Consider the following 24,071-nt stretch of genomic DNA (forward strand, 5'->3'; position numbering starts at 1 on the left):
CGTCCCTGGGATTTCCAAGCAAGAACACTGGAATGGGTTGCCATTTCCTTCTCCAATGCATGAAGGTGAAAAGTGAAGTGAAGTCACTCAGTTGTGCCTGACTCTTAGTGACCCCATGGACTGCAGCCTACCAGGCACCTCCATCCATGGGATTTTCCAGGCAAGAGTACTGGAGTGGCGTGCCATTGCCTTCTCTGGTTTATCTCTCCTACTTTATTATAAATCTTAAAGGTGAACATTTTTTTAATTATAATACATTTTAAACACATAGAAAACAAGTAAATGATGTAACAGCCAGTCATGTACCTTACTACCCAGAATTAACATATTTTTTTCTTAAGTTCCTTAAGGAGTTTACTTCAGTACACTAGCTCTCAAAGAAAAAGAAAACATTATATATTAAGTCCCAGCTCTCAACCTCTGGAGAAGGAAACCATGACTTTTCCAAAGAAAAAAAATATATTTTACCACATAGTACTTGTTTGTCATAGGCAACAAAAAACTACAGAAAATATTATCTCAAAAAAAATATTAAAGCCACCTACATACTTATCTTCAAAGTAAAACACACTAGCATTCTGTCATATAGTCTTCCAGACTTTTCCCCGTGGCACACATACCCTACCAACACATTTCTTCCTCACAAAAGGAGGCTGAATTAAACATGCTTCTTTGTAACTTACTTTTTCACTTAAATGTACTGTGGAAGTGTTTCAGGGCAAATTTTTAAGATCCTCTACATTATCATTTTTATGGTTCTATAAAATTCCACTGTCTAGATATATCAGATTTTATATATTTTGCCCTCGGCCAGGCTGTTTTCTGTCTTTCATCATTATAAACAGTTCCAACAAACATCCTTCTATACAAGCACATGGTTTTTGAACCCATCCTATTATTGCTGCCTTAAGATAAATGGATAGAAGTGGAATTGCTAGATTAAAGTCTCCTGCTGTATATTATCAAACCACTCTCCAAAAAGACTAGACCATTTTAAATTCCAACTAGCAATGTTTAAGAGCTTTTTAATCCCCAGAACCCTTGCTAATACAGCATACATTTCTTTAATCTCACATAACCTGATGGGCATAAATAGCATCTGTGTTTTCTTTATTCCTAAGGAAGTAGAACATTTTTTTTTATATTTACCAACCATAAGGCCTCCCATTTTATTTGTGTACATGGAGTTCTCAGGTTGATTTTTGAGAGTTCTTTACATTAAAAAAAAACCAAAATCCTCATTTGAATGTGACACAATTATTTCCTCTTAGTTGATTACTATGAGGTTAGTAAATTAGAGAGATCAAGACTGGTGGGAAGGAACAGCAGTCGTCTGATGAGAGATGACAGATTGGACCAGGCAAGGAGAACTGCTTGGAAATCAGGACCTGGGGAAGGAAGAGGGAGGGAAAAAGAACTGGACACACAGTAGAGGTCTGGAAAAATCTGCTAAAATCTAAATCATGGAGTTTTTATTATTATTATTATTTTTTTGGTCTCAATCACCCCTTATTTTATTTCTGTGGCTACTGTAAGAAGTTTTAGCCATTTTTAGGATGAAGAATATAAAACATATGAGCTACAAAATTCTTAGTAAATGATTAACAGCCTTCAAACTCTTGACAAAAATAGTTATACACAATGTTATTCAAAACACATTTAAATTAAATTACAAAATTAATTTAAACAAAAAGCCCCACACACCTATGGTCAGTTAATCTTTGACAAAGGAGCCAAGAACATACAATGGGAAAAAGACAGTTTCTTCAGTAAAGGGTGCTAGGAAAGTTGGACAGTTGAATGTAAATCAATGAACATACCCTCTCATCACACACAAAAATAAACTCAAAAATAACTTAAAGACTTAAACGCAAGACACCATAAAACTCCTAGAAAAGGTCATAGGCAAAATATTCTCAGACATAAATCATACCTATGTTTTCTTAAATGTCTCCCAAGGCAATAGAAATAATAACAAAAAAAAAAACCAAATGGGGCCTAATCAAACTTACAAGACTTGCACAGCAAAGAAAACCATAAACAAAAAGACAACCTACAGGATGGGAGAAAATATCTGCAAAAAATGCAACTGACAAGGGTTTAATCTCCAAAAAACACAAAATATCAAACAACCTGATTGAAAAATGAGCAGAAGATCTAAATGGACATTTCTCCGAAGAAGAAATACAGATGGCCAACAGGCACATGAAAAGATGCTCAACAACGCTAATTAGAGAAATGCAAATCAAAACTACAATGAGATGCACCTCACACCGTCAAAAAGTCTACAAATAACAAATGCTGGACAGTGTGTGGAGAAAAAGGAACCCTCCTACACTGCTGGTATGAATGTAAGTTGGTGCAGCCACTGTGAAAAACAGTATAGAGGTTTCCTCAGAAAACTAAAAATAGAATTACCGTATGATCCAGGAATCCCACTCCTGGGTGTATATTGACAAAACTTTAATTCAAAAAGATACATACACCTTTATGTTCACAGCAGCACTACTGACAATAGCCAAGACATGGAAACAACCTACATGTCCATCAACAGATGAATGGATAAATATATAATAGAATACTGCTGCTGCTGCTGCTAAGTCGCTTCAGTTGTGTCTGACTCTGTGTGACCCCATAGACGGCAGCCCACCAGGCTCCCCCGTCCCTGGGATTCTCCAGGCAAGAACACTGGAGTGGGTTGCCATTTCCTTCTCCAATGCATGAAAGTGAAAAGTCAAAGTGAAGTCGCTCAGTCGTGTCTGACCCTCAGCGACCCCATGGACTGAGCCTACCAGGCTCCTCCATCCATGGGATTTTCCAGGCAAGAGTATTGGAGTGGGGTGCCATTGCCTTCTCCAAATAGAATACTACTCAGTCATAAAAGAGAACAAAATAATGTCAACATTATTTTGGATAATGTATGCAACTAGAAATTATCACACTAAGTGAAGTAAGTCAGAAAGACAAACACCATATGATATCACTTATATGTAGAATCTAAAATATGACACAAATGAAACCATCTACAAAACAGAATCAGAATCATGGACATAAAGAAGAGACTGGTGATCGCCAAGGGGAAGGGGTTGGGATAGAGTGTGAGGGATGGAGTGGGAGGCTGGGGTTAACAGATGCAAATTATTATATATAGAATGGACAAATGACAAGGTCCTACTGGTAGAGCACAGAGAAGTATATTCAATATCTTATTGCAAACCATAATAGAATATAATGTAAAAAATGAATGTATGCATATGTATAATTTTGCTATATAGCAGAAATTAACAGAACATTGTAAATGAACTATACTTGTTTTCAAAATATTTTTGAAAAGAAACAAAAAGCTAATATAGAAGGGGATTTGAGCTTCCTGGAACCCTGAAAAAGACATGCAGGTGGGCATATAACCAAAGCCTGTATTTCTTAGGGCACCTATAACATAAATTATGGGGCTTTCCAGGTGGTACAGTGGTGAAGAATCTGCCTGCCAATGCAGGAGATACAACAGATGAGGGTTTGATCCCTGGGTCATGATGATATACTGGAGAAGAAAATGGCAACCCACTCCAGTATTCCTGCCTGGAAAATTCCATAGACAGAGGAGGCTGGTGGGCTACAGTCCATGGAATTGCTAAGAGTAGGATACAGCTGAGCACAAGTGCAACATATACTGGGTCATAAGCACCTGTGTGGGGGAAAATGTATTAGAAAATATAGCTCCATTTGCCATGAGGCATAAGTCAATCCCAAGAACTGACAGACCTGGGGGATTCTGAGGCTGTTTTCTGATCAGGTACTATTAGACCTCATTCTTTATACCAAATTCATTCCTCATGATGACTAATGATGAACAAAGCCACAAACAACAAAGGTTAACCCAGCCCTCCCTGTGCTCTTGGGCTTCAGCCCCTCTCTCCAGAGTCTCAGTGCAACCCCCACTCCCTGCTCTCAGCTGCTCTAGGAGCAGCAGATCCCCTGAAACAAAGCCACATGGTTGCTGGTGATGGTGAAGAAGCCTAGCCCAGGGAAGACCTTATGTTTTGGCTCCCCCAAGGAAAGAGGTCTGCTCTTAGGCTCCCTGTTGCACTCCTGAAGGTCTGAGCCTCAGCAGCTTTTCATTTGGATACCAGCCTGCCTTACATAAAGACAGGAAAATGAGAGTCAACTAAAACACATAAAGAAAGAGCATTTTAAAAGATATTCTTGGGTGGCAGCAGGCAGTGGGAGTGGCAGCCATGCCATGTGGCTGCTGGGGCCGCTGTGCCTGCTGCTGAGCAGCACCACAGAGATCAAGCCCTGAGTGTTTGGAGTGGGAGCGCTGACTCCAAGACCCCTGACTACCAGAGAACTAACCCTAGGGAGTATCAAATAGTGAGAACTCACACAAAGGAAACCACTTGAATACAAGACCCGGCATCACCCAACCACCAGTAGCACCCTGTGCAGGACGCCCATCGAAACAACAGACAAAACAGAAATACATCACCAGACAGGACTACCACCTCACTCAGCCTTGCCGATCAGAGGAAAAACAAACAAACAAGCAAAAACTCAGCACAAATCTCACCCTATATGAAGCTTACACAAACCACCAGACCAACCTTAGGAGGGCAGAAACCAAACGGAAGAAAGAATTCAACCTTCTTCAAGGAAAGAATTCAACTTTCCTTGAAGCCTGGGAAAAAGAGACATCAAACACAATAAGTTAAAAAAATAAAAATAAAAAGGCAGAGAAATACTGCACAAATGAAGGAATAAACTAGGAACACAGACGTCCAAATAAATGAAGAGGACACAGACAAACTACCTGAAAAAGAATTCAGAATAATGATAGTACAGGTGATCAAAAACTTTTGAAAACAAAATGGAGAAAATGCAAGAATCAATTAACAAAGACCTAGAAGAATTAAAGAATAAACATAGAGAGACAAATAACACAATTACTGAAATTAAAAATACTCTAGAAGGAATCAATAGCAGAATATCTGAAGCAGAAGAACGAATCAGTGAGCTGGAAGATAAAATGGTGGAACTAACTTCTGAAGAGCAGAATAAAGGACAAAGAATGAAAAGAGCTGAGGACAGTCTCAGAGACCTGACCATATCAAACACACCAACATTTGAATTATAGGGGTCCCAGAAGAAGAGAAAAAGAAAGGGTATGAAAAATTTTTTGAAGAGATTATAGTTTAAAATTTCCCCAACATGAAAACGGAAATAGTCAATCAAGTCCAAGAGGCACAGAGTCCCATACAGGAAACCCCAGGAGAAACACACCAAGACACATACTAATCAAACTAACAAAGACTAAACACAAAGAAAGAATATTAAAAGCAGCAAGGGAGAAGCAACAAGTAACATACAAGGGAAACATATATTTAACAGCTGATCTTTCACCAGAAACTCTGAAGGCCAGAAGGGAATGGCAGGATATATTTAAAGTACTGAAAGGGAAAAATCTACAACCAAGATTACTGTGCCTGGCAAGGATATCATTCAGAATTGATGGAGAAATAAAAAGCTCTTCAGACAAGCAAAAGTACCATCAAACCAGTTTTACAACAAATATTAAAGGTATTTACATAGTCAAGAAATACAAGAGAGGAACAAAGATCTACAAAATCAACCCCAAACAATTAAGAAAATGGAAGAGGAACATATATATCAATAATTACTTTAAATGTAAATGGGTTAAATGCTCCAACCAAAAGACACAGACTGGCTGAAAGGATACAAAAACAAGACCCATATATATGCTGTCTACAAGAAACCAACTTCAGACCTCAAGACACATATAGACTGAAAGTGAGAGGATGGAAAAATATATTCCATGCAAATGGGAAGCAAAAAAGCTGGAACAGCAATCTTCATATCAGACAAAATAGACCTTAAAATAAAGAAGATTACAAGAGATAAGGAAGGACTCTACATAATGATCAAGGGATCAATCAATGCAAGAGGAAGACATAACAATTGTAAATATCTACACACCCAACATAGAAGCACCTCAATACATAAGACAAACACTAACAGACATAAAAGGAGAAATTGACAGTAACACATTAATAGTAGGAGACTTTAACACCCCACTCACACCAATGGACAGATCATCAAAACAGAAAATTAATAAGGAAACACAAATCTTAAGTGATACATTAGATGACATGGATCTCATTGATATCTTCAGGACATTTCATCCAAATGCAGAAGAATACACCTTCTTCTCAAGCATACATGGAACATTCTCCAGGATAGACCACATCTTGGGTCACAAATCAAACCTCAGGAAATGTAAGAAAACTGAAATCGTATCAAGCATCTTCTCCAACCACAATGCTATGAGACTAGATATCAATTACAAGAAGAAAAGTGTAAGGAACACAAACACGTGGAGACTAACAACACGCTTCTAAATAACCAACAGGTTAGTGAAGAAATCAAAAGGGCACTCAAAAAAATGTCTAGAAACAAATGACAATGAAAACATGACAACTCAAAACCTATGGGATGCAGCAAAAGCAGTTCTAAGAGGGAGGTTTATAGCAATACAATCCTACCTCAAGAAACAAGAAAAACATCAAATAGACAACCTAACTTTACACCTAAAACAACCAGAAAAAGAACAAAAAACACCCCTCAAATTAGTAGAAGGAAAGAAATCAAAAAGATACAAGCAGAAATAAATGAAAAAGAAATGAAAGAAACAACAGTTAAGATTAACAAAACTAAAAGCTGGTTCTTTGAGAAGATAAACAAAATTGACAAACCTGTAGCCAGACTCATCAAGAAAAAAAGAGAGAAGAATCAAATCAACAAAATTAGAAATGAAAAAGGAGAGGTTACAACAGACAATGCGGAAATACAAAGGATTATAAGAGACTATTATGAACAACTAATAACGGAGAAGGCAATGGCACCCCATTCCAGTACTCTTGCCTGGAAAATCCCATGGACGGGGGAGCCTGGCAGGCTGCAGTCCATGGGGTCACTGAGGGTCGGACACGACTGAGCGACTTCACTTTCACTTTTCATTTTCATGCATTGGAGAAGGAAATGGCAGCCCACTCCAGTGTTCTTGTCTGGAGAATCCCAGGGACGGGGAAGCCTGGTGGGCTGCCATCTATGGGGTCACACAGAGTCTGACACGACTGAAGTGACTTAGCAATATGGTAATAAAATAGATAACCTGGAAGAAATGGACAGATTCTTAGAAAAGTTCAATCTTCCAAGACTGAACCAGGAAGAAATAGAAATTATGAACAACCCAATTACAAGCACTGAAATTGAAGCTGTGATTAAAAAAATATCTCCCAAAAAACAAAAGCCCAGGACCAGGTGGCTTCACAGGAGAATTCTATTAAACATTTAGAGACGAGCTAATGCCTATCCTTCTAAAACTCTTTCAAAAAATTGCAGAGGAAGGAACACTTCCAAACTCATTCTATGAGGCCACCATCACCCTGATACCAAAACCAGACAAAGACAACACACAGAAAGAAAACTACACACTAATATCACTGATGAATATAGATGCAATGATCATAAACAAAATTTTAGCACAGAATTCAGCAACACATCAAAAAGCTCATACACAATGATCAAGTTGGGTTTATTCCAGGGATGCAAGGATTCTTCAATATATGCAAATCAATCAATGTGATACACCATATTAACAAATTGGAAGATAAAAACCATATGATAATTTCAATAGAAAAGCTTTGACAAAATTCAGCACCTATGATTAAAACTCTTCAAAAAATGGGCATAGAAGGAACCTACCTCAACATAGTAAAGGCCATATATGATAAGCATACAGCAAACATTATTCTCAGTGGTGAAAAACAGAAAGCATTCCCCTAAGAGCAGGAACAAGACAAGGGGGTCCATTTTTGCCATTATTATTCAACATAGTTCTGGAAGTCCTAGCTACAGCAATCAGAGAAGAAAAGAAATAAAAGGAATCCAGTTCAGAAAAGAAGTAAAACTCTCACTGCTTGCAGATGACATGATACTGTACATAGAAAACCCTAAAGATAGTAACAGAAAATTACTAGAGCTAATCAGTGAATTTAGCAAAGTTGCAGGATACAAAATCAATACACAGAAATCACTTGCATTTCTATATACTAACAATGAAAAATCAGAAGGAGAAATTAAGGAACCAATCCCATTCACCACTGAAACAAAAAGAATTAAATATATAGGAATAAACTTACCTAGAGACAAAAGAACTGTACACAGAAAATTGTAAGACTAATGAAAGAAATAGATGACATAAACAGATGGAGAGATATTCCATGTTCCTGGGTAGGAAGAATCAATATTGTGAAAATGACTATACTACCAAACACAATCTACAGATTCAATGTGATCCCTATCAAATTACCAATGGCATTTTTCACAGAACTAGAACAAAAAATTTCACAATTCATATGGAAACACAAAAGACCCCAAATAGCCAAAGCAGTCTTGACAAAGAAGAATGGAGCTTGATGAATCACCTTCTTGACTTTAGATTATACTACAAAGCTACAGTCATCAAGACAGTATGGTACTGGCCCCAAAACAGAAATGTAGACCAATGGAACAAGATAGAAAGCCTAGAGATAAACCCATGCACCTCTGGGTACCCTATTTTTGACAAAAGAGGCAAGAATATACAATGGGGCAAGGACAGCCTCTTCAATAAATGGTGATGGGAAAACTGGACAGCTCCATGTAAAAGAATGAAATTAGAATACTTCCTAACACCATGCACAAAGATAAAGTGGATTAAAGACCTAAATGTAAGAACAGAAACTACAAAACTCTTAGAGGAAAACACAGGCAGAACACTTGATGACATAATCAAAGCAAGATCCTCTATGACCCTCCTCCTAGAGTAATGGAAATAAAAACAAATGTAAACAAGTGGGACCTGATTAAACTTAAAAGCTTTTGCATAGCAAAGGAAACTATAAGCAAGGTGAGAAGACAATCCTCAGAATGGGAGAAAATAATAGCAAATGAAACAACTGACAAACAATTAATTTCCAAAATATAGAAGCAGCTCATACAACTCAATACCAGAAAGCAAACAACCCAATCAAAAAGTGGGAAAAAGACCTAAACAGACATTTCTCCAAAGAAGATATACACATGGCTAAGAAACACATGAAAAGATGCTCAATATCGCTCATTATTAGAGAAATACAAATCAAAACTACAATGAGATATCACCTCACACCAGTCAGAATGGCCCTCATCAAAAAGTCCACAAACAATAAATGCTGGAGAGGGTGTGGAGAAAAGGGAACGCTCTTACACTGTTGGTGGAAATGTAAATTGATAAAGCCACTATGGAAGACAGTGTGGAGATTCCTTAAAAGACAAAGAATAAAACCATCATATGACCCAGTAATCCCACTGATAAGCATACACCCTGAGGAAACCAAAATTGAAAGAGACACATATATCCCGATGTTCAATGCAGCATTATTTACAATCACTAGAACAGGGAAGCAACCTAGATGTTCATCAACAGATGAATGGATAAAGAAGTTGTGGTACATATACACAATGGAATATTACTCAGTCATAAAAAGAAATGCATTTGAGTTAGTTCTAATGAGGTGGATGAACTTAGAACCTATTATATAGAGTGAAGTGAGTTAGAGAAAGATAAATACCATATTCTAATGCATATATATGGAATCTAAAAAAATGGTACTGAAGAATTTATTTACAGGCCAACAATGGAGAAGAAGACATAGAGAACAGACTTATGGACATGGGGAGAGGAGAGGAGAGGATGAGATGTACAGAAAGAGTAACATGGAAACTTACATTACTGTATGTAAAACAGATAGCCAACGGGAATTTGCTGTATGGCTCAGGAAACTCAAACAGGGTCTCTGTATCAACCTAGAGGGGTAGGATAGGGAGGGAGATAGGAGGGAGGTTCAAAAGAGAGGGGATATATGTCTACCTATGGCTGATTCATGTTGAGGTTTGACAGAAAACAGCAAAATTCTGTAAAGCAATTATCCTTCAATAAAAAATAAATTAATATAAAAAAACTTTTAAGCTATTCTTATTAACAGGTAATGGTCTAGCTAAAGAGCAAATAATAGCATAAAATATGAAGATGTACTTTATTCTACAATTTGTCCACTATATACAGACAAGATGAAAACCAAAATCAAATAAATTGTGCCCACAAATTTCAGTTGGATAAATTACTGACCAACATATTAATAAAAGAGAAAGCTACTAGGGAGGTCGTTGTGTAAGCCATTAAGAAAAGATCTTTTAGATGAAATATAGCACACTATGGAATAAGATGGAAGAGTTATAATAGAAAAATGACATAAAAGGAGAGTTTGAAATAGAAACAAGTAAAAATAGAAGTCAAGGGACTGAAAGAAAAAGACGAAAATAGCATTTTTTTGCAGATTTAAATGATTTGGCCAGGAAAAATGACTGGGTCATCTCTAAAATTCTTTTCAGCTCTCAGATGTTAAACCTATGAGATATAAAAGTTGGGGAAAGGCAAAGAGGTCATCTTCATAAGTTGTTTCTGATCAACAAAAAATTTGGATTTATCAGAGCCCCCCTGATTCATCCCTGATGCTTGGAAAGATTGAAGGTAGAAGAAGGGGACAACAGAGGACAAGACGGTCAGATGGCATCACCGACTCGGTGGACATGAATTTGAGCAAGCTCTGGGAGATGGTGAAGGACAGGGAAGCCTGGCATGCTGGAATCCGTGGGGTCGCAAACAGTCAGACATGACTAGATGACTGACCAAAAACAACCCAAATTCATCTTTCCTCCTTTTTCCTGCCACTGGTTCAGACCTCTATCACCTGGACCACTGCCTTGTGACCTTCCACCTCTAGCCACACACAGACACCAGCACTCCTTCAACAGCACAGCCTGGGTGAGCTCCCCAAATGGTAAATCTCCCCTGACTGACAGCCTCTGGTGGATCACAGCAGCTCTCAGATTGGACCTGGAATGTCTCAGTGGACTTACGAGTAGAAAGAAAGGTGCTTAAAGGTAGGGCCTTAGAGATTCAATTTGTATTTCATAGATTTCTAAGATATACCCTGTTCATGGGGATATTTATAAATCATAGTAACTGGTGAGGTAATTAAAGCACCACATTCTCATTTATCTGACTGTCAATTTATGTGAACTCGGCCAAACATCAGCAGCACCTGTACCTAATTAATATCTCTAAGTCAAGAGTATATACTGACTGATGTGCTAATACTGGACTATCACCCTGGAGTAGGAAAAGAAAAGGATAGAAACAACAGTGATTGCAAGGGAAATTTCTGAGGACAGACTGGCTAAGGTTACGTACTAGAGCCACACAGAAGAACCCATGGACAGGCAGCGGGGTACAGTCAGAGGCCTTAGCGTTGGGGGCTAACTCTGGAGTCCCTGGGTTCAAATGACAGCTCCACTCTACTTTGTGATGTTGGGCAGGTGGCTTCCTCTGCCTCAGTTATGTCATCTGTAAAATGGACCTAGGAAAGGTGCCTATTCCATACAGCTGTTGTAAGGACTAAATTTAATCCATGTTAAGTGCTTAGAACACTGCCAGGCACATAGTAGGCACTGTTTAGGTTGCTATTGTTGTTGCCTTGTAAGCTCATTTAACTCCTTATATATCTGGCACTTTAAATAAGGTGCATTAAATTTCATCTTCTTGAAACCATTTTTTAAAGTCTTTATTGAATTTGTTACAGGATTATTTCTGTTTTATGTTTTGGTTTTTTGGCCAGGAGGCATGTGGGATATCAGCTCCCCAACCAGGGACTGAACACACACCCTTTGCAGTGGAAGGTGAAGTCTTAACCACTGGGCCTCCAGGGAAGTCCCTTAAAGCCATTTTTTATAAGCCCAATGCACAACGGATCCTAAGGCCACTGATGATCAAAACGAGCACTTATCACTGGTACTATTTTGTATTTGAGTATGTGCTACCCTTGGATCAGATCAGATCAGATCAGATCAGTCGCTCAGTCGTGTCCGACTCATGAATCGCAGCATTCCAGGCCTCCCTGTCCATCACCAACTCCCGGAGTTCACCCAGACTCACATCCATCGAGTCAGTGATGCCATCCAGCCGTCTCATCCTCTGTCGTCCCCTTCTCCTCTTGCTCCCAGTCCCTCCCAGCATCAGAGTCTTTTCCAATGAGTCAACTCTTCGCATGAGGTGGCCAAAGTACTGGAGTTTCAGCTTCAGCATCATTCCTTCCAAAGAAATCCCAGGGCTGATCTCCTTCAGGATGGACTGGTTGGATCTCCTTGCAGTCCAAGAGACTCTCAAGAGTCTTCTCCAACACCACAGTTCAAAAGCACCAATTCTTCGGCGCTCAGCCTTCTTCACAGTCCAACTCTCACATCCATACATGACCACAGGAAAAACCATAGCCTTGACTAGACGAACCTTTGTTGGCAAAGTAATGTCTCTGCTTTTGAATATGCTATCTAGGTTGGTCATAACTTTCCTTCCGAGGAGTAAGCGTCTTTTAATTTCATGGCTGCAGTCACCATCTGTAGTGATTTTCGAGCCCAGAAAAATAAACCCTTGGATAGCTTGAATTATTATTCCCAATTTCATGTCTGTATTCTTATTTGGTTTCTGTGAAACTGTCGGTCTTTGTTCATTCAGGTAATATTTACAAAGTCCTTGTGGGCTAGGAGTAGAATTATGATGAAGGCAGATAGATAGACACGATTGCACCCAGCAAGGAAGGCGAGTAAGGACCATGAGGAAAAGGGCCGTGCAAAGACAGGGGCGTGGAGCAGGGAGCCCACTCCAGACCCGCACATATCCGTCAAGTATATTTCATAGTGCCTAGCCAGTACTAACAACCACGTTCAATGAAGGTAAAACCTGTTTTTAAAAGGTTTCTCTTAACCCTGAGCAGACCAAGAGAATTCATTAAAGCCATAGCCTATTCCATTACTATGGCCTGAAGCATTCCAGTTGATACTTCTGATTATTTTCCTTTTACTCACCCTATAAGCACTGGAAAACTACACATTCAAGCTCTCCAAATCAGGTAACTACAGAGTTTCCTAAGCTTCCTAATAACCAATCACAGGAAAATTCCTGTAGGCCTGGAAATCAAAAGATAATTTGCTATTTCTGCTTTCAGTCTGACTTTAAAAAATAAAAACACCTTTAGAAGATTATTGCCTTTTGCAATTTCTTTGTACATAAACTTAAATATATCCAGGGTTTCCATGGGCTTCTATCCTGAATGTTGGTATAGAACTTGAAACACGTTATTAAAACTTTTGCAGCATTCTTAAAGTATTTTCCCAATTACAAGAATGATAAAGAAATCACTAACTCATATATACTCCCTTGAGTAAACTAACTCCCCCTATTCATGGAGACAGCACCAGATAAGCATGGCAATAAAAAGACTGAGAATCATAAGAGGTGTTTACACAAAGCGTCAGCTAACTATAAAGTGGTCAGCTAACTATAAACCTATAGATATGTCATGCCTACAATCTTAACCACACCATCATTCCCTAGTATTTCTGAACCCTTTCATTTCTGTCCTCTAATTTCAAAACTAACAGCACTTCTGAATGAGAACTAAAGTAATTAATTTGAGGGGTACTGAAAAGAGGAAGGAGGTAAAACAGCCAACATCTGAATATATGTTCATATTTAAAACTGGTATTTTGAATTTCAATCATACTGCATTCATCACCCTTTCAGTGATAAATCAATGTTCACTGATCTCAAGTTCAACAAGTTGGGTTCCAAAAAAGTATGAGAACAAATGTTCTAACTATCAGATGTCAATAATACAGATTATAATAGTAAGAGCATTATGTTTCTGCAAGATAAATGTATTTCTTAGATAGACAGACAGTTTTCACATGTACCTCTTCAGAAGCCATACTCAAAAGTCTTATTTACTTGAACTCAACCTGAAGAGGAAATGCTGACCTTCTTGTTTAGCTATATTATCTCACTAAAATGACAGTCCATATCCTTTCTGTTTGCTTTGAAAAGGTCAAACTATAACACAAAGACAAGAAAAGGTCTCCAAAGGCTCTGAATGTCAACGCGACCTTGGCTAAAAAGATTTACGCCTGGTCAAACCACTAAACTCAGCCACTTCATTGGTGACTGTCCTGGAGAACAGACCCCAGGCTTGAAAACTAAGTTCCTCCAGCAGTCTCCATGCTTCCTCTTGAAGAAAACACTCTCCCTATCTCCAAACACTCTCATTATCTTTCCTGGTGAAAGGATATCTGTTTGATTTCCTGAATCAAACAGATTCCTGAAAAAACAAATCTGTTTGGGTTGCCATCTGCTGACCTAACAAAGCTATGATACATTCCTTCCATCCTCGAGGGCTAAGCCTGTTCGAGGCCCTTGTCACTGCCTAATAGAATGTACATCTGCACTTGCTGCTTAAATATTTTAATAGCTTTCCTGCCCCTTTAGGGACATAAAAATAAATATAAACCAGGTGCTTACCTTCGCCTTAGTCAATACTGTGATGCGTGAGCACATGCTCACTCTGTTATGTTTGATTTTTTGTGACCCCATGGATGGTAGCCCACCAGGCTTCTCTGTCCATGGAATTTTATAGGCAAGAGTACTGGAGTGGGTTGCCATTTCCTCCTCCAGGGGATCTTCCTGAACCAGGGATCCAACCCACATCTCCTACATGGGAAGGTGGATTCTTCATCACTGAGCCATCTAGGAAGCCCGTAGTCATATTGTGATAGAAAAAGCTAAACTAGCAGCTAGACTACCTGCTCTGAAGGTGGTTCCACTACTTAAAAACTCTGTAACCTTGAGCAAGTATAGAATTTTACGCAACTCAGGTTTCTGATCCACACAAGGTAAAAAATTAGAACAAATTATTTCCAGGTTGTTTTTAGTTCCAAGAATACCCATGAGCCTGCTGCTGCTGCTGCTGCTAAGTCGCGTCAGTCGTGTCTGACTCTGTGCGACCCCATAGACGGAAGCCCACCAGGCTCCTCTGTCCCTGGGATTCTCCAGGCAAGAAAATTCTTAGTAAATCACTACCATTTTTATTCAGACATAGGAGGTATAATAGAAAAAAATACAGATTTAAAATCAGATAGACCTGGATTGAATTATGTTTCTAACACTAAGATTAGAATTTCTCTAATATTCAATTTCCTATGATAACATAGAGATAATGTTGCCTAACTCACTTAATCTCTAGTTATGCAGATTAAATCAGACTATGTATGTCAACTATTTAAAGTGGTTTGCTTCTACTGGAGTCTCAAAAAAAAAAATTGCCCCTGGTTATGCTTTCAACTCTGGACTTACTTTAGAAATCATGTATTTGAGGTTGCAATGTATCATTTGTGATATGTACTATCCAATTATCACATTAAGATTTTTCTGATTAATATCTATTTCCATTTTCAAATAGAAAGTCTGCTTTTCAATTTCGCTTTAGCAAGTAGTTTCCAAACCAGAGTAGACTCCTTTATAATTGTACTCCTTAAATTACAGCTTTTTTTCTTGTAAGGATAATTGCTTTCTTCGCATTTATTCTTGCTTTATAGGTGGTGCCTCTACACCTAAAAATTTAGTACTGTCATCATTTAGAGAAGAGATACGACTATGTTATATGTGTTCAACTGAAAAATGAAGACATGCAGAATGTCAGTCTTAAGGAGATAGGAAAATCTTCCTGGAAAACAACTCACCTCTCCAAATCTCTCCATGTTGTGTATTTTAGATAAGTTTCCACCAATAGACATATCATCCAAGCTAGAAAGAATTTTATTAATACTTCCTTCACTGGATGGTCTATTTTTCAGTTTGGATCGGAAAATGTCTCCTTGGACCCATAGTGATGCCTGTTTCCTGTAAAAAGGAGAAAAAAATAATAATCATTTTTAAAATGAATGACTATCATCTCTTCAGAAATATGACATCTCATAGACAAAAAGATATAGCAGACAGATATTTGCAAATCAGACTAGAAAGATTATGAAGTCTTGGAATAAAGAAAATAAAGTCATTTTCTGAATGACAAAATAAAGTTCTATATTAAACACAAACACCCTTCTTTCAATATATGTCTGTATAGTCCTACATGGGTTGACTTTTAAGGTTCTTAGATGCTTAGAACAACTTCCACAGTAATAAAGTCTATGAGCTAATTTCTCTTTTAAATATTAATTTAAAATCTGTAATATATTTCTAAAATAGCAATTTGATATATTTGTGAAAATAGCTGGAGTGAAATGGACTCAAAGATATAGGTGAATGAACTTAAGTTAGATGGAGATATCACCTTAAAAAGTACTAAACACACACATAATTGTATGTGGTATCATAAAAAGTCATGAACGTATAACTTTACAAACCCACTCTTACGATCTAAAAATAAGGTTTATAGCCTCAAATTGATTATCTTTTGGGAAAAAGAAAATGTAGTTGACGTTCATCTACAAGCTTCCCTTTATTCAAACAGGGCATATTTACAACTATCTTCAAGGCTATAAAAAAATAATTTAAAATGTGTAAGCAAAATGACAATTTTGGGCTACTATTTTTATTGATGGGGTCACCTTCATACGCCCCCATGTTCCATATTATATCATACTGTACAGATTAGAATTCAACTAAAAACATAATAGTTCATCATAAGGAATACCAACAAGTAATGAAATAATAACATTATCAAGGAGATGTCACCAATAAGAACATAGATTTCTTTCTTGAGGCAACAGGAAGACCCAGTAATACTTTCTCTCAAAAGTTCCACATATCACAGAAAATTCAGGTTAAAACATGAGAGGAAAAACAACCCTCCCTGAAATGTCCTGTCTCATTGGGCCTTCAGGAAAGGAATCCGTCTTTCCTTCTAAACAAAGTTTATTCCCAAATCAGAATGTTAGTGTTTATGGTTAAAAATTGTTGAGAATCTTGAAGAAGTTAACCTTTAAATTACAGCAAAATTTACATATGCAACCCCTCCAACCAAGCAAATACATACCTAGGCATCATACTACAGAAATATTCACTTGTGTACAAGATATAAACATGCTTGATACAATATTATTTGTAATAGTAAAATAATTGAGGCATGTAGTGGACAACAGGTTTATTAAATTATAGTAAAGCTATTCTGTGAATTATAATACAGTCAAAAAAGCCTGGGATGGCCCTACATGTGGTGACAGGGAAGAGTGGCCATGAAACAAGACATTAGTGAATGAAAAATTAGGTGACAGAGTGTGGAAAGTGTGATCCTATCTTTTGGGGAAAAAATGAAAAATGTTACAATTCACAGTTCACAGTTATTTAGAAGATTATATGCCAAAATATTAATGAGTTATCCTCAAGAATGGTAACAAAGGAAACTTTGCTTTCTACTTCCCAATGTCTACACTTTTGGACTTTTTAAAAAAAACAATGTGCTGTTTGCCTTTGTTAAAAAAAAAAAGGTTTGAAAATAAATAAAAATATAGATCAAAGCAGAACAAAGATAGAGTAAGTTTGAAAAGGAACTCTTAAAAGTTGTTACCATAAAAGATAGCAAGCAGTACATTACTACACTGTCTTAACAAGAGCACCTTTAGAAGTCAGGAGAAAAAAATGCCAAAATTTTAACAGCATAGGGTGCAACTGAACGGTTGAGGAGGGGCATTCTTTATTTAAATATAATATCCTACCCTACTTTCAAGGCTTCCCTGATAGCTCAGTTGTTAAGAATCCCCCTGCAATGCAGGAGACCCCAGTTTGATTCCTGGATCAGGAAGATCCACTGGAGAAGGGATAGGCTACCCATTCTAGTATTCTTGGGTTTCTCTTGTGGCTCAACTGGTAAAGAATCCACCTGCAATGTGGGAAACCTGGGTTTGATCTCTGGGTTGGGAAGATCCCCTGGAGAACGGAAAGGCTACCCACTCCAGCATTCTAGCCTGGAGAATTCCAAGGATTGTATAGTCCATGGGGTTGCAAAGAGTCAGACACAACTGAGCAACTTACTTTCATTTTTTCACTTTCAAAGAATAAGTTTTATTTTTCTTTTACCTTTTGTTCACTTTTCAATATTTTTCAAATAAAGCAAAAGAGAGAAGAAATGCCTTTAGATATAATTTCTGAGACAGCCTTTATGGATATAAGTATTTAGATATAGATAGCTAGTATAGATATAAAATATGTTGTCCATATATAAGACTAACTTATCATTCCTAACATTGTTTTAAAATCAAAACTAGGTTAAACCATGTTTCTAACTAGATTAAATTTTAAAATAAAAATATGGTGAATTTTTAAATATATGAATAAAATTAAAATTCCAGATATCGATACACACCAATTTGCTAGGGAGTATGGCAATATCTACCTTCTACCATGGGAATTTTTTTTTTTTGCTTCTTGGAAGCAAACTTTCAAGGATTATTTCCTGAACTTAGGATGCATACATTGATGAGGCTAGCATAACCACTGAATCATATTTAACTCTTCTATACCAGTTGTAAAAATATATATTCAAAACAAACTCTTAACTTTTTCTTCCTTTGTGGAAATCTTCATAAAATCATGGAATAGCCTTCCTGATACTTTGCATTTTCAAAAATTCTTGCCTTAATTTTTCACTCCTCCAAACTTTTCTCACTTACTATTAACATCCAGCATAACCTTTATATGATGCTTGAATATTACATCCTTCCAATAGTAGTGAACAAAATCATAGTCCTTGGTACTGTACAAATACTTCAAAAAATAAATTCATAAATAGTAGAGGCCTTGGGCCTCTGGTCAAAACCCTAGTAATAAAGAATTGCTTCTTCACAGGGAGAGAAGACAGCCCTGTCACAGATAATGAAAAAATCAGCTACATGAAACACACAGAAAGGATATAAATATACAGATAAGACAGAATTCCTGTCCCTCAAGAAATTTCCAGTTTAGTATGTGAAAAATAAACAACTGAAATCCAATAGTAAAGCCCTATGACCATGATTTGCTTAGGAGCCTAGGGAAAGGGGCCCCTGACTCAAACTGAAAGAATCAGACACAAGTTATCTGAGAATCCAGAAGTATCTAGAACGATGAGCAGGGCTTAGCCAGCAAGAGTATCTCCTGACAAAGAAAACCACATGGGCTTGAAGAAACAATGATAGCAAAGACTGTATGTATGGAAAACTGGGTTGTTTAACTTGGCTGAAGGCCGCCTCCTTCACAGGAGTGGAGAGGAGGTGAGAACCAGCTCACAATGGGCTCTGCATGCCATACTAAGAAATTCACATTAGGTCTCAAAACTGAAGGGAAGACCCTGAGAAGGTCTTGAGGTATAAAAAACACAGAGAGGGGAAGTAAGGCAAGACGCTGGAAGGCCCAAGAGGATAAATTGAAAAAAATTCTAATTCTGAAATGTTATAAAGTGAAAACTCTGCTGCTGCTGCCAGCCTAAAGATGAAAATGACAAAGTGACACCTTTCACTTGCTCAGTTTAAAAGACTCAATCTGTCCCATCAGTGGAAAGACTTGATTTGAACTTGAAAATACAGATGAATAAGGTGTCAAAGCTGATTTGTGTGTTGCTAAGCGATGCGATATTCAAGTGCTCCTTAAGAAAAAGCAGAACTTCACGCAAATACTTTTTATACTGACAGTGGAAACCACGCTAGCTTTTATTGTGGTATCTATTACACCTTAAAAGCCTCATCTCAAACAGAAGAAGTAAAACATGTATTTTTAAGTAGTTAGCATTTAAAAATCAAATCCTATGAAGCTAATATAACAACTCAAAGTAAATCCTCCAGTAAAGTAGTGCATTTTATAAGAGAGCATGACATAATTGACCCTCTGCTAAAAAAGAACTTGTGCTTTGAAGTGACTTTGAACAGTCTTGAGAAAAGTAGCCAGTGCTGGGGTCATTAGTTTTGGCCACGTCTTGGCCCTGGGTTATTCAGGTTTGGGCCAGCCAAGCTTGGGACATAAGAAAAAGAAGAATTAATTCAGACTTATTACAAGCCAATTCATAGTTAATTATGACATAAAATCTTCACAAGTCTTTTAGAAAACCTCCTTTCAGTTGCCTTGTTGTAGATACTTTTGGTTTTGAATTCAGAGAACAGTAGCAGCCATTGTTGTACAACTTCTTCTGTTTGTAGCTGACCTCTTCTCCCAAACTTCCCTGACTGCAACTTAATCCCATCTCCACACCATAACGCTTCCTCTTTATCCATCCTCAACACATATTTTCCTAGTATGACCTAGTCCCGACCTCAGTATCCATCCAAAGCCACCATTTAGTCATTTCATATAGAAACTCAACCAACTCTCTAGCTCGACTTGGGCCTCCTCCAGCTGTGACCTGAGCCCCAGCCTTCCCTGTGTGCCTACTCCACTAACTGCTCTGTTATTATGGTAACAAGCAGTTCCTGGTTTAAAGAACTGGGCTAATGAAATGGTCTAACTTGATATCAAAGGAAGACAGACTAGAGAGCAGTACCCAAGATTCAGGAGGTAGGAACAAGATAGGTAATCAAGAAGTTCTACTCTTACCTTGTATGAATGGAAGATTTAATAGGAAGATGTTTAGGAAGAATTTGGGCTTCCCTGATGGCTCAGAGGTTAAAGCATCTGTCTGCAGTGTGGGAGACCTGGGTTTGTTCTCTGGGTTGGGAAGATCTCCTGGAGAAGGAAATGGCAACCCACTCCAGTATTCTTGCCTGGAGAATCCCATGGACAGAGGAGCCTGGTGGGCTACAGTCCATGGGGTCGAAAAGAGTCAGACACGACTGAGCAACTTCACTCGCTCACTAGGAAGAATTTATGAGGGAATGGGGGAAGTTCTTACTTCTGAAATACAAAAGGAGAGGGGAAAAATGACTTAGGGAATCCCCAAAAGGATTCAATTCACTAGCTAATTCACATTTAGGGATCAGATCAGATCAGTCGCTCAGTCGTGTTCGACTCTTTGCGACCCTATGATCGCAGCACACCAGGCCTCCCTGTCCATCACCAACTCCTGGAGTTCACTCAGATTCACGTCTATCGAGTCAGCGATGCCATCCAGCCATCTCATCCTCTGTCGTCCCCTTCTCCTCCTGCCCCCAATCCCTCCCAGCATCAGAGTCTTTTCCAATGAGTCAACTCTTCACATGAGGTGGCCAAAGTACTGGAGTTTCAGCTTTAGCATCATTCCTTCCAAAGAAATCCCAGGGCTGATCTCCTTCAGAATGGACTGGTTGGATCTAGAACCTCACAATTAGGAACTAGAGCGCTGGTAACATATCAAAATACAAACTTAGTAGGTAAACTTAATGTTTTATGGTTTACATTTTTTCCCCAACTTTAACCCTTTTACACAGGAAACAAAACAAAAATCATTCAATCTTCTATCTTCAGTAACTGACATGAGTATTTCAAGACAAATTTCTGATGCCACCATTGCCAAAAATTCCTTTTTAACCTTACCCTTTGTGTGTGTGTGTGTGTGTGTGTGTGTGTGTGTGTGTGTGTACGTGCTCAGTCTCTTAGTCATGTCTGATTCTTCGAGACCCCATGGACTGTAGCCAACCAGGCTCCTCTGTCCATGGAATTTTCTAGACAAGAACACTGGAGTAGATTGCCATTTCCTACTCCAGAGGATCTTCCTGACCCAGGGATCAAACCCATGTCTCTGCGTCTCCTGCTCTGGCCACCTGGGAAGCCCTTATCCTTTTTACTTAGATCCGAATTAGAAACTTACTTTTGTTATCCAGTAGATTCAATGTCACCTGAGAGCCAATAAATAGATCAAATGATATAGCAGTAAATATTGAAAAGCAATATAATCAAGTGTTACTGCAAAAAAACCTGACTGTCCAATAAATAGTGCAAACTCAAGTCTATGCACTGTGCTTGTTATTTTAATAAACAAACCACATTATTGCCTATTATTATTTTAAATTCTTTGTTCACAATATTTCAGATTTTAAGTTCCATATTTTAGGAAAGATAAGTTCTCAAATCTTTAAAAGATATTACTAAAAAGAAGTTTAATCCATATTACTTCAGCTAGTCCATGTATCTTTAAAAAATACTATAAATAAATTATAATTTAAAATTCAAGCTGTTATTGCTAGACATTTTAAAGCATTTTTTCCATTTTTCTGGATAGGTTTTCTTCATCTTATTTTTGGTAATTTCCTGAAATGAAAAACAATGGTTGAACTATTCATTTCTTTTGTTGCTCAACCCAGTTGTGAAACTCAGTGGCTCAATCCAGTTGTGAAACTCACCAAATGCCATAAGCACCAAACTAAATATTGCATAAGCTACAAGTAAAAATGAGCCACAAACCCTTGTTATACAATGTAGCTGGTTGACCAGCAGCATCGAATTCCCTGGGAGGTTGTTAGAAAGACAGAATCTCAAGTCCCACCCCAGATATCCTGAACCAGAAACCGCATTTCCCAAGATCCCCAAATGAGTGTTGGATACCTTATTATCTGAGAAGTACTGCAGACAACTGAAGGCTTATAACTAAATTACAATGTGGAAAAATATCCAACTTTACTGGAAGTTAATGAAAACATGTATGATGTGCTCAGTCATTTTACTCATGTCTGATTCTTTGCCACCCTATGAACTATAGTCCACCAGGCTCCTCTGTCCATGGGATTCTCCAGGCAAGAATACTAGAGTGGGTTCCCATTCCCTCCTCCAGGGGAACTTCCTGACCCAGGGATTGAACTCGCATCTCTTATATCTCCTGTATCGGCAGGGAGATTCTTTACCACTAGTGCCACCAGAGAAGCCCAGTATCTATGATATAACAGAATAGTCAAATTCTGATTTATGGATCTAAGAATAAAAAAGTTCAACCACAACACTGATTCCTTAAAGATAACTTCATTCAAAGTGGAAGCTCTACTGTGCAAAGATAGAACTCCCTGTAGGGTCCAGATTTAAGCTCTGCATTCTTATTGTCTCGGGAGGAAATTAAAACATAAAAACAACAATACATCATATGGGTGCGTTCCCGTATGCTAAGTCGCTTCAGTCATGTCTGACTCTGTGCGACCCTGTAGACTGTAGCCCACCAGGCTCCTCTGTCCATGGAATTCTCCAGGCAAGAATACTGGAGTGGGTTGCTATCTCCTCCACATCACATGAGTACCCACAAGTAAAAGATCTCTGTGAGCTAAAAGTCCCCATGGGAACTGCATGCCTGTCCTGCAAGGACCCCTTCTAATGAATGAAAGTTTTAATGGATCACGACCATTAAAGAAGTCAGCAGACTACCACACAGCAAAGATTCAATCAAACATTAAACCATAAAAGCAGCCTGATCCCATCTGCTGCTGCTACTGCTGCTAAGTTGCTTCAGTCGTGTCCGACTCTGTGCGACCCCATAGACGGCAGCCCACCAGGCTTCTCCGTCCCTGGGATTCTCCAGGCAAGACCACTGGAGTGGGCTGCCATTTCCTTCTCCAATGCATGAAAGTGAAAAGTGAAAGTGAAGTTGCTCAGTTGTGTCCAACTTTTAGCGACCCCATGGACTGCAGCCTACCAGGCTCCTCCGTCCATGGGATTTTCCAGGCAACAGTACTGGAGTGGGGTGCCATTGCCTTCTCCGGATCCCATCTATATACTATCTATATTCTACAGGCTCTCTCTGAGAAGGATGAGTTTAGACTGGCTTAGTAATAAGAGTCATGTTTGTGCAGCATTTTAAGAACTTTGAGGATATTTGGTAGAAGACATATTTTGGGTGCAGAATAGTATTTTTAGCTTAAGAACATGAGCTTTTAGTAGAAGAAAAACACTTGATGGTTGTTTTGCAAATAGCTTTACTTATATCCTAGAAAAAATTTAAATATAAAATTTCAGACCACAACAAAAAAGATGTCTTCATCTGCCAGTACATAAATTCACCAGCCTACAAGGATGCTAATAAACATCTTTCTTACCACCGATGACGTGAGAGGAAGGTTTCTTCACGGCATAGAAATCAACACCTGGACATATTTTGGAGTTCAAGGACTAGAAGAATGTGGAAAATAGCTTTCATAAAGTCACAGATTTAGAATTAACATTACTT

At 38.1% G+C, this 24,071-nt stretch overlaps 1 protein-coding gene across 9 annotated transcripts in view; it reads right to left on the reverse strand.

Moving 5' to 3' along the window:
* Window positions 1-24,071, reverse strand: part of CDC14A (cell division cycle 14A) — a 195,742-nt gene that overhangs the window by 26,032 nt on the left and 145,639 nt on the right. For all 9 annotated transcript variants that reach the window (XM_059885067.1, XM_059885068.1, XM_059885063.1 and 6 more), the window contains one exon: window positions 15,724-15,883. In XM_059885067.1, coding sequence (XP_059741050.1) covers window positions 15,724-15,883 — 160 coding nt within the window. The remainder of the gene's footprint in view (window positions 1-15,723; window positions 15,884-24,071) is intronic.

The sequence above is a fragment of the Bos taurus genome, chromosome 3 (assembly GCF_002263795.3).
Source record: "Bos taurus isolate L1 Dominette 01449 registration number 42190680 breed Hereford chromosome 3, ARS-UCD2.0, whole genome shotgun sequence".
Lineage (NCBI taxonomy): Eukaryota > Metazoa > Chordata > Mammalia > Artiodactyla > Bovidae > Bos > Bos taurus.